This window comes from Nyctereutes procyonoides, unplaced genomic scaffold (assembly GCF_905146905.1).
Source record: "Nyctereutes procyonoides isolate TBG_1078 unplaced genomic scaffold, NYPRO_anot_genome, whole genome shotgun sequence".
NCBI lineage: Eukaryota > Metazoa > Chordata > Mammalia > Carnivora > Canidae > Nyctereutes > Nyctereutes procyonoides.
The window spans coordinates 13,109,194-13,120,906 of NW_026575146.1; the positions used below are offsets into that span (position 1 = coordinate 13,109,194).

General features: G+C 43.6%; 1 protein-coding gene across 1 annotated transcript in view; it reads right to left on the bottom strand.

Annotated features, from left to right (window-relative positions):
* Positions 1 to 6,949: 6,949 nt before the first annotated feature.
* Positions 6,950 to 11,713, bottom strand: part of TMEM242 (transmembrane protein 242) — a 28,480-nt gene continuing 23,716 nt past the window's right edge. The window contains exon 4 of the mRNA XM_055310473.1: positions 6,950 to 7,460. Coding sequence (XP_055166448.1) covers positions 7,362 to 7,460 — 99 coding nt within the window. The 3' untranslated portion in view covers positions 6,950 to 7,361. The remainder of the gene's footprint in view (positions 7,461 to 11,713) is intronic.

Consider the following 11,713-nt stretch of genomic DNA (forward strand, 5'->3'; position numbering starts at 1 on the left):
CCTACTGAAGAGACTCTTAGTAACTCACCCATCAACCGCCCCTTGTTCTGGAAGAAAAAAAAAAAAGAATCAGCTAAGGCTAATTTAACCTGCCAATATGCTCTTACTGGAGTCTCCTTTCGGAGAGTGAGGGCTGGTCCTGGGGTAGGATCCACCCGGATAAGCCCTGGACAAGATGCAAACAGGTTTCCGAAGGGGGTGGTGCCGAACGCCTGACAAACATGAGAAGCGATCACAAACCCAAGGACTGTGAGCCCCGGCCTTGACCTCCTGCCAGGCAAGGCGTTGGGAAAGCCTCCCCCGGGTTGGAGTACACGTTCCTGCGCTTAGGAACAGGACCACTCTCCTGTCTCCTTGTGCCAGGTGTTTGTGGAGGAGCCTGGACGACAGAAGGAGGTGGAGAGAGTGGGGTGAGGGTCTGGGTGCATCAGAAGACAGGCCGAGACGGAGGTGTGGCATCGTCTTTCGAAACACAGAAGGAAAGTGAGAGCAGTGGAGGCCGACCTGGGGTGCGTGTGGGCCCCTGCTCGGGACCAGCCATGGTGCTTCCAAACCGGAGGTGCCTTGGGGTTAGCAGGGGTTCACTTGAAGTTACCGAGGGGGTTTGGGAATAGTTTCCGGGGCAGACCAAACTCACGCGGGCCCTCCACCTGCCTCAGGAGTCCATCACGGGCCTCGGGCTGGGGATGCCTCCTCCTGGGCCGGGCACCTGCTTTCCGGCCTGCCCCGTGGCTCACCACCGCCGGGCCGAGCACCGGCCAGAGTGGGGCGACCTAGCTCGGGGGCCAGAGAGCCGCTGCTCCCAGAGGGGGATTCTGAGGTTCGGGGCCACGGAGAACAAGGTCACTGCACCGGGGCGGGACGGCTCGGCGCCCGTTCACTCTCAGCCTGTCGTGGGTTTGAGGAGCCGTTTTTAATTTTAGTCCGCAAAGCCCAGGCACGGAGTGAGGGTCACACGTGGATACCGGGGCGGTGGTGTTAACCCGCCAGCCCGAACTTTGCTAATAACTTAGGCGGCCTCCTGGCAGGCACGACCCCAGCAAACCAGCTGACCCGACGGTTTGTCACGCGAGGTAATTAATGTGTGATGGCACTCGGCTCCGAATGATTTAGTGGCCGGAGGGACGGTGCGAGGGAATGCTCATGCTGGCAGCACAGGCACAAACTGGGGAGATCAAGGTGGAATTATTAGACTTCGGTCCAGGGCACAGTAGGTTCCCGGGGAAGCGGGTGGCGGGCGGCTTCTGTCTCGTTTCTTGAGTGAACCCCTCCAGGCCAGGTGACTGAGCCCACAGGTACCAGGTGCCCTTCCTGCCCCGGGTACTCCGAGGGGGCCTTCAGCTCAGTCTCTGGCTACAGAAGGGAGCTCCCCACGCCCGGAGGTGACGGAGGAACCTTGGCTGTAGATGCTATTGATAGAGTCAAGTTTCTACAATGAAGTGAGAAGTGCCAGGGACTTTTCCTTTTTCTTCTTTTTTTTTAGATCTTTTGTTTTCAGAGAATGTTCCACTATTGTACTTCTGGGAGCCCGACCAGGTTCTACACAGCGACCTTCTGTGCGGCCAGACACGGGGTCATCCTGAGGACTACTTGCTCTGTGGCTCTTCATGTCATCTGTTTCTTCCTGTGCCGCATGTCAGAGGAGCTGAATGCATTAGGATCTTGCTTTTCATTTTTAATTTTTGGACTAGCTGGTTGTAAGACAGGGAGTTAGAAACCACTGCAAGGGCCCGGGACCCGTCACAGATACTAATTTTTCATCATTTTTAAAAAGATTTTGTTTATTCATGAGACACAGAGAGGCAGAGACAGAGAAGTAGGCTCCCTGCAGGGAGCCCAATGTGGGACTCGATCCCAGCACCCCAGGATCACGACCTGAGCCAAAAGGCAGACGCTCAACCACTGAGCCACCCAGGCATCCCACTAATCTTTCATCATTCTGATGTGATTTTTATTTCCTTGAGATTTGGTGGCTGAGGTCAATGTAGACAGCATGGGCAAAAAGGGGGTCACCAGGAGCCGGATGTGTGGTCTTGGATGCAGGGACCCTCTTCCCAGTGAGAACATCCCTCCCTCCTCCCCACCCTTCCTCTTCCCTACCCATATCCTTCCTCCTTTACCTCCTTCCCTTCCCATAATTACTAAGGGCATAATTATGCACTTAGTCCTGAACCTGAAAAGACTATGCAAGGATGAGTGCTTGCTTCCCTGTCGGGGAGGCAGGTGCTTCTCTAAGGCATCACGGGATCTGTTTGTAACCTAGTCCTATACTTCCTGCTCCCTTGGTGATACTGGGAATACTAAAACATTATGCTTTTATTTTATTTATTCATGAAAGAGACAGAAAGAGAGGCAGAGACATAGGCAGAGGGAGAAGCAGGCTCCCTGTGGGGAACCCGATGCGGGACTCGATCCCAGGACCCTGGGAGCATGACCTGAGCTGAAGGCAGACACTCAACCACTGAGCCACCCAGGTGTCCCTGGAATACTGAGAAGTTAAAACAAATGTTTTCCTGTGAGGAGTATGGATCCCACCCCCAAATGTTGGTACACACATCAGAGATGTCAACTTTGGACAATTCCCATGGGAACATCTTTGTATGTGAGAGAGATTTGGAAGGACATGGGAAAAACCTGCTATGCAAGTGGATTTGTTGAGTGAGAGCCCCATCTTGCCTCCAACTCCGGATAAGCCTGAACAAGGTCCAGGGGCTATACCTCCATGTATCTTTTTTTTTATTTTAAAGATTTTATTTATTTGACACAGAGAGCACAACAGGAGGGAGGGGCAGAGGCAGAGGGAGAATCAGGTTCTCCACTGAGTAGAGAGCCTGACGTGGGGCTCGATCCCAGGATCCTGAGATCATTACCTGAGCTGAAGGCAGACGCTTAACCCACTGAACCACCCAGGCGCCCATCTCCATGTATTCTTGATCGCTAGGGCTGAGGCTCCCTTCTCACTGTATTGCATTAAAAAAGAGTCTTCCTCTTAAACAAGGGGCTGGTAGACTTGATGATGTGCTGTTTCTACAGACACTTTACTACAATCACCTGAAATAAAAATCTATGAGAAGAGCATCAGGGCTGGCCCACAATCAAGCTTTCAAGCAAAGGGTTTCCTATCATTCGTATTTCTTGACAAACGGTCTTATTTTCGCTTTGTGTGAGATTGTCTTAGAATTTTCTTTGCTCTGTAACCTCCACCCTAACTGAAGGACCTCTAAGTAACTGTGGCCACTTGTGTTCTTTTCAGACAGCGGCCCAGGCTGGCTGGAGACCGAAGTCTGTAGTCAGGAGCCTCGAGCTCCAGGCAGTCACCTAGATGTGTCTGGTGGAGTGTCATCTGTCAGGCTGCAGGCCTGGACTCCCACACTGAGCCCAAGGCATCAGACAGGGGCAGCATGATGAACATTGGAGCCTTTTCAGATGAGCAGTCGTAGGTGCTGTATAAATGTGCCAAGCTGCCGCAGTTTGCCTCACTGAGCTTGAGACTCCTTCAAGAATGGACTTTACTGTTCTGTCGTTGAGAACATTCACACGATCTCTTGCCCCTGTTCACTTATTGTTGTGTGTGTGTTTAACTAAGTGATCATGCCTCACCAAATGATACGGAGGCAAAGCTTATGCGAGAAACACAAATTAGGTCCTGAATCACTTCACTACTACTTGGGCAGAAAAGTTGGGCTCTATGTGTTTCTTGGTGACTCTAATTTTCTCCCAAACACAGTTATCTACCATCAGACAAAATTTGCTAACAGCCTCACTCATTATTACAGATTAATGTCACTGCTTGCAAGAGATGCTTACTTTCCTCTTATATAAGCACAGCCTTTGATAATTAATCCTGATAACACCAATATAGGGACCCCAATACTTGACATATTATTCAGTGGCTCTTGGCAGAAAGGAAAAACATCTCATTTGAGTATGATAAAACACTATGAAAATCTGTATTTTACTACCTTTCATGAGAAATTTAACTATTTGGATAAATAATTTTATATTTTACCTGGCTGGTTTTAATATATACTTAGCTATTTGCTTTATTTTTAAAGAAGATGCATGAAAATTGGTGACGATATACAACATTCTCCATGAACCAAACCTAGGAGAGATTAAATTTTGCCCCAAGTGAAATAGCTAAATTCAGTGGATTTTAATTACTTTTGTCCCCATGGGCTTTTTTTTTTTTCTTAATTTCTTATATTTTCCCCTTAGGTTGCATGATTAATTTGCAAGTTGAGTCCCACACTGTCCATGAAACGAAGCAGAATGTATGACAGATGAGGTGATTAGGTGCCACCTTTTGAGCACTAAGAAAGCTTTTTCCAGCATCGGCCTGTGTCAGGGCGACAGAATTAGGGTCACCCGTGGTCACGCCTCACTGCTGCTGAGCCCAGGAGCAGCTCACTCAAACTCCGGATCATTAGAATCCCCGTTTCTGGGGCCCCTGCCTGACTTACTAGATTAAGTATCTACCTTTGGCTTGAGTCATGATCCTGGAGTCCTGGGATCGAGCCCCACATTGGGCTCTCTGCTCAGCAGGGAGCCTGCTTCTCTGTTTCCCGCTCCTCTTGCCTGTGCTTGAGCTGTCAAATAAAATCTTAAAAAAAAAAAAAAAAAAAATCCCTGCTTCTTGTAGAGATGGGCAGCTCGGCATTATGTGAGGCACTTCCTGTGCCCTATTTTTCATTCTGCGGTTGTTTAGAAATCATTTTCTTGACTCTGAAAATAACAGCAGCCCATGGATATGTTTGTTTTTTTTTTTTTTCATGGATATGTTTTTACAGGGCAGTAATAACTTACCAGAATACATGTGGATTTTTTTTTTCCCTTTCATGAATGAATCCCGAGGCCTCGGGAGTCGCCCCTCCCTGCCCACTGCATTTTCTCTATATTACTTTCTCTAATAGCTCTTTTGGTGCTAAGATTCTTACACTCAACCAGTGTAAGCAACATTCTTATGGAAAGCCACCTTAATGTTGGCTTATGCATGAAATGGAAATGGCTTGCGTTATTCATCCTTTAAAAAATTTCTAGTGCTCAGCCTCCATGAAATGGATTGCTTATGGGGAGATAATGTCTGTTCCATTCCTTTTTAAGTCTGTGAAAAATGTCATCCTGGTTAATAGGGTGATTAAAACTCTTTATGCTCCAGGAGATAAATGTGATTATGTTTGTCATACTCTACCCAAGATAAAGACAGCAAAGAAGGCAAACTTGAAATTCCATAACATTTCCTCTCTTCCATATCCAGGAACATTCAGAACTCAATACACAGATGGTACTTCACATAAAGAATAACATTATCTGTTAAACATTTTTCCTTTCCATTAACCAATTTAACAATATGCCTCTGGTATAAAAGGAATAGACAAATGACTAAATCTTCTGATATCTGAGTTCTGACTGTAGAAAAATACCACTTCAGTCATATTGTTTGTTTTCCTTTAAACTTTCATCTTTTGTTACTTCATTTCTGCTTTTAAAATGCAACTGGAGCCTATGCCTGGTGTATCCTAGGGCGACTGTCCCCGTCAACCTTCCCTCTGAGGGTGATTCACAATCATTCTTATGGGGGCTGGCCTTGCCTCCCTTGAGGACAATAGACGTATATGTATATGAGAAGTGTCTGTAAACGTGAGGCATTCCAGAGAGGTATGTGTCTAAACATGCATTCCTCAGGCCTCCCACATGCCAGGCCCTCTGGAATCCATGCTCCTAGCCTCAGGCCAGTAATATGGGCACAACCAGTTCAGTTTGGCTCTTGCCTTTCCTTCCTTCATCTCATTTGGAGGCTAAAAATCTTTTCTTAGCAGAGATTTAGCTAAAAATGAAAGCTGGGTGAGGAGTTTTTGCAGCTCCATATGCCCTGATAAATTCCACACTTCTTTCCTTTTAGTCCTGGATTTTTAACAGGTTATATATGAATCCCAGATGCTGCTTACACCTGTTTAATTAATTAACAATACAGCAGCTTTAACAGGGTAACTGGTCCAGAGAAAAATGTTACATTATGCACTTGACATTTCACTTAAAAATTTCCCTTAGAACTAAAAGGTTTCATTATAACAGAAAAATCTCAAATGTACTTTATTAAACCTGATTGCTAATTAGAACCTATGTAATTATAAAAAAATTGCTTTACTGATATCCAACCATATTTTTTCTGGATATATGGACATATTAAAGTACTTTCTTTAAAAAATGTTCATTTCCAGTAAAAATAATTGCATGTAGACATTATTCTCTGTTTTCTCTAAGAGACCATGGAGGACAGGAAAAGGTTGGGCATGTATAAAAGAATTCATCAGGGAGGCAGTACTAACTACTTAATAATATTGAGACTCAGGAAGCCTGGGTGGCTTAGTGGGTGATCATCTGCCTTCGGCTCAGGGCCTGATCCTGGGATTCAGGATCAAGTCCCACATCGGGCTCCCTGTGAGGAGCCTGCTTCTCTGCCTCTCTCTCTCTCTCTCTCTGTCTCTCATGAATAAATAAATAAATCTTTAAAAAAAAATACTGAGACTCAATACTCAAGTAACTTTCTAGTTAAAAATATTTGCTAAAATGGGTGATAACTGGATTATTTTTACATTAACAAGTGAGATATAACTACAAACTATTAGTCAATGTTTAGGGACACAGAACAAACTTTTCAAAAAAGTATGTTTTATATCCACAATATCATTACTATTTTAGCATGACTACCTTTTCAAGTTATCGTAATCTGTTGCTGGCTTCTTCTCTATGTGTAAGAATGTGTAGGGCCTTGCAGTGAGCTCATCAGCTAACTAAGGAGCAGGTGCAAATCCACGGCTGTGTTCAGGACAACAGAGCCATACCCACTTGCCTGATGTACAGAGTTTCCCTGTTAACCTGTCACTTTGGGGTCGGCCTGATAAGAGTAAGGCTTCCAAGTCCTGGTAATCACATACTAACAAGAAAGGCTATTGAAACTCATTTAATTAGACACATTGAGGTACTAGTGCTGTTAGGAATCTGTCTATAAAGATTTTCCATCAAATGTTATTATAAAATTTTTTCAGGTACAAAACTTGGTTTTAGCTGTTATAAACAGAAGTATTTCCCTGGGGATCTTCTCCACAGAGAGGTTATATCCATGTAATTACTTTCAAACAATATTCTTAATTTTGGGAATACCTTAATATACACCTACACCCATGTCAATTTTAAACTGTCAGCCTCCTATGTGGACACTGAACACCATCCATCTATGGGTTCAGGCAACAATGCACATGTTCCTGATGAGAAATCAGGTGAGTCTCCTTGCTTCTGTGGCATCTCCAAAGTCCCCCTTTCCTTAACAGTTGTTTTAGCCTTTCCCCATCGTGCTCATCTCACTTGGATTTCAATGCTTCCTCCCACTCCAGAGACGATTCAGAATTCTTGGGAATTGCTGGAAATACCGACTGCATTTTACTTCGAAAGTCTTTCATCTAAAAGAAAAAAAAATCAGTTATTAAAATTAAAAGAAAGAGAAAAGAGCCAAAGCAATTAGAGACAGACCCTGCTGCCCAAATGATACTTTGTTGCTTGTGGGTACAATAAAAGGTAAAGACTATGTTCCAGCTACCTGGAAAGGCAATGAGATACACCTCTTTTCTTCTTCCAAGTATTAATCTATTGGGCTTTAAATAACATAAAATGCCACTCTGAATCTGGAAGGCAACATCATTTAAATTGTCAACCTGCCATGATATTTATTTCCTACCAGAAAAAATGCTATGTGTTGCTGGCTTTCATATATAAAGAGGCAGCTGAGAATGGGAGTTCTTAAGTTTTTGGGGGTGGGGTGGGAGGAGTTCTGTTTATGCTAAATATTCCAAGGCCATCCAAAGAAGAATTTTGGAGCCAAAAGGAAGAAGTAGAGAGGAGAAAGTTAGTAGGTTAATAAAGAGTGAATCAGTGGATGGCAGATGAACTAGAATGTTCTCATATACTAGACTGTGTTGAAGAATCTGCATAGAGGTTTTGCCAGCAGAGGTAGATTTGGAGCCTGAGAGTCAGAGCAGGGGGTTGGAAGATCTTTATATGCAATGTCAACCTGGAACACTTGGCTTCACCTCCAGGGCACACTGCCCTAAGGGCAGGGAATACTAATTTATGGGAGCTGGATAATCTTTACATTGGATAGTATTAGCTACACACTTTTTGATTCATTATTTTAACCTATCTGGTCCTGTTATGAAGGTATCCTGTCAGCACCATAGCTCAGCGTTACAACATTCTCATCAACTATAGCCTAACTGTATTTCTCAAGGATACAGATCTCAATCAGATTTGTGAAGCACCTTGGACTCACTGACAACACCAAGTTGTTTCTTGGTTATTTTGAGAGTTGGCCAATTTTTTAAATTTCACTTCATTTTGAAGTAGATTACTTATCTTGTTTCTAATTCAGCAACTTTGTCTTGCTCATGACTTGTAAGTTCCTAGGTATCTGCTCCAGGCACTGTAGCACTGGTATTAGCAGCACAGACTCTGCTATCAGATAGACTTCTCTGTTCAAATCCTAACTCCACTTGGGAAAACTGCTTACTCTCTGTAAGTGGTAGTTTCCACGTGTGTAGAATGGAGATTACTTGCTTGTAGGGCTATGAGGATGAAAGCATAGCACCTGACACATGGTAGGACTCAATATATATTAGCTATTGTCATTATAGCATCATCAGTGTTGTGTTCCAAGAACACAGATATATATGCTTGTTAAAAGCATTACTGTAGGGGATCCCTGGGTGGCTCAGCGGTTTGGCGCCTGCCTTTGGCCCAGGGCACGACCCTGGAGTCCTGGGATCGAGTCCCGTGTCGGGCTCCTGGCGTGGAGCCTGCTTTTCCCTCTCTCTCTCTGTCTATCATGAATAAATAAATAAATCTTTGGGGTGGGGGGAAGCATTACTGTATAGTTCAATGTCATTTTGGTTTAAGTATTTTGACATTGGGAGATACAGAAGACTACACGTTATATGTAGTCTGTAGGAGGTCCATGGCAACCATCCCAACGTTTGGGTCCCAGATGCCTGCACTCAAGACACACATGTCCACAGGAAGTCTGTCTCTCCCTAGTCCTGTCTTCCATGCAACTCTCTAGCTTGTACTGTGACAAATCCTTCATGAGAGGCTGTCAACTACAGGCAGTACTGGGAAGGGATTGGAATTGTTGTTCCAAACAGCAGTTCTCAAATCATGTCATGACACTTTGGTTGTCATAGTCACAGTGAACTACTATTTGCATGGGCGGGGGGCAGATTCTAAATATCGAAAATGACCACAAAAAGAACTGCTTTGCCCAAAATACCAACATGGCCTTGTTGAGGAATCTTTTGCACAGACTTTCTCAAAGACCTCTCTGGGCAGGGTCCGCCATGTGCTACCTAGTTCTTTGCCTTCACCTTTATTGGCTGAATGTATTACAACTAAACCTAATGATGGTTTTCAAATGGTGTGTCAGAGAGTGAGGACATGAAGAGAATCATTCACCATTATACCTGCTCAGTAGTTGCTGAGAAGGGAGAAGCTGGGAAGCTCAGATGATATCTGGGTAGAAGTAAAGGGCGGCTGCTCTACTTCAGCAATGGGGCCTCGAGGGGGGCTGTGTTCCCATTTCCTCCACTTGGATTTTTTTTCTTTACTTTCATTTCCCAAGTATTGTATCATTTGTTCCCAGAGTCATGTATGAGTTACTGAGCCACTGGAAGGAATTATGTCTGAGAAAGAGCCAATTAGGAATAGGCAGACTTCAAAGACTGGTAAAGGAAGGGAGGCAAGTGGATAAAGAACACCATTTATAGGCCTCTTCTTTAATTTTACAGCTGTGGAAAGGGAAACCCAGAGTCCACACTTAAGATATAAACGGGGCCTCATGTTGCTTTAAACAATGGGGTTCCACAGGTTTTTAAGTTTGTACTATTTTTGTTATATGGATAGGAAAAAAAGACCTTTAGTTTTTTTTTTTTTTTTTTTTTTTTTTACCTCTATCAGTTTCTGATGTGCAGTTCAGAGGTGTTGGTCTTACCAGTGATACTCTGTAACAGGCCAACAGAACATTCTCCTGCTTAAAAATGTGCTTGAAAAGATTTAGGGGTTGAGTTAATTTAAGCAAATTTAATTATAAAACCAATGTACTGGATTCCACGATCCCACCATAACAAGGACAGCTATTGCCATAAACCAGTCCCTATCCTATATCCCAAAAGTTTGGTGAGGACAGGCTCTGTTGCGAACTGGTCTCCAGCCAACAACTCAGTTTTACTCTGCAGCACCTTTTCATCAAACTCTGGAATCTCTTCCCTGTGGTTCCCCCTTTCCCTTTTTCCTCTGACCAGGGAGAATTTGACACTGGTTATGGGTCACAGGGTTACCCTTTTAAGCAGGGCCACTGTGTACTGCACAGCTCCAGGGGCTGTTCTCTACAAAGATCAAGACAGGAGTGGCACCGCCTAGGCAATGAACCCACTGCTCAAGAACCTCATCCTTAAGTCCCAGTGTTTGTGTTCAACAGTGATGGGCTGTAATATTATTACAAAGTACTACTTTCTACGGCAGTTCTCAAATATGTCATGACAAATGGGAAATGTATTACAAGTAATTTGTCACTAATATGGACATTCTGAAGACTGGGTATGATCGACTTTTTAGATATTAGAACAGATTCAAGATTATGTCTCTAATAATGTTGCTCTCATTCACACTGCAACAGCCTTTTGAAGGGCCGTAGACCCAGGATGCCAGAAGTGAAATATGGGATACTGCTGCATGTCTTGGCAAGAAAAAAAAACAACATGAAGACTCTTGGTCTAATATATGGTGTGCTGAAAAACTCCTTAAAAGCTCAGGATATCTACCCAATTAATTTGAGAAAACCCTTACAGCAACTATTCTTAAAAAAAAAAAAAAGCAGTTATTGGAATTAAAAGTTCAAGTTGTAGAATTTCTTTGCCATTGAAGCTCATTTAGCTTCAATTGCCTCTTGCAGGACTTCAGTGCTGGAGGTAGAACGATGAAAGCTTTATTATAGAACCAACTGTTGAGAAAGCCTTTGGATATGTCAATAATCATGGTGCCAAGAATAATTTTGAAGAACTTGGAGATTCAGCTTCTCCATAAAATAGAATAAGACTGTAACTGTTGCTTGAACAGGAATAATAATGTCTGCCATGTGAGATTACTTATGTGCCAGGCACTGTACCAAGCATTAGGCTATTATTTAGTCTTTACAATTCTATGTGGCAGAAATGAGAACCACCACTTTACATATGAGAAAAGTTAACCCAGCAGCCATGGTGACGTGCTTTCTAAGCACAACTGACTGAATGATGTCCAGGGCTTTTTCACCATAGCCACTCTGGTTCTGTGACCTGGAAAGATTTGGTACCTCTGTAATCTCTAATCACATACCAGCTTTTGCTTAAAAGGATTTCAAATGCATATACACTCTTACAATGGCTACCATTTTATTTAGAATAACCAGATAGCCAGAAGTCATGTACTTCTAGATTTAGGGGTTATATGTACTTCAAGATATAGGAAGGTTATATGTACTTCTAGATATATACTTCTCCACCCTCTTCAAGTTATGTAACCACAAGACTAGTTCTGCCAAAAGAAATGTGTTATCACTTCCAGGGTGAAACATTTAATTGCAGGTGTTTCCAGGCCACTCTTACTTTTCCATGGAAATAATGGAAACCTG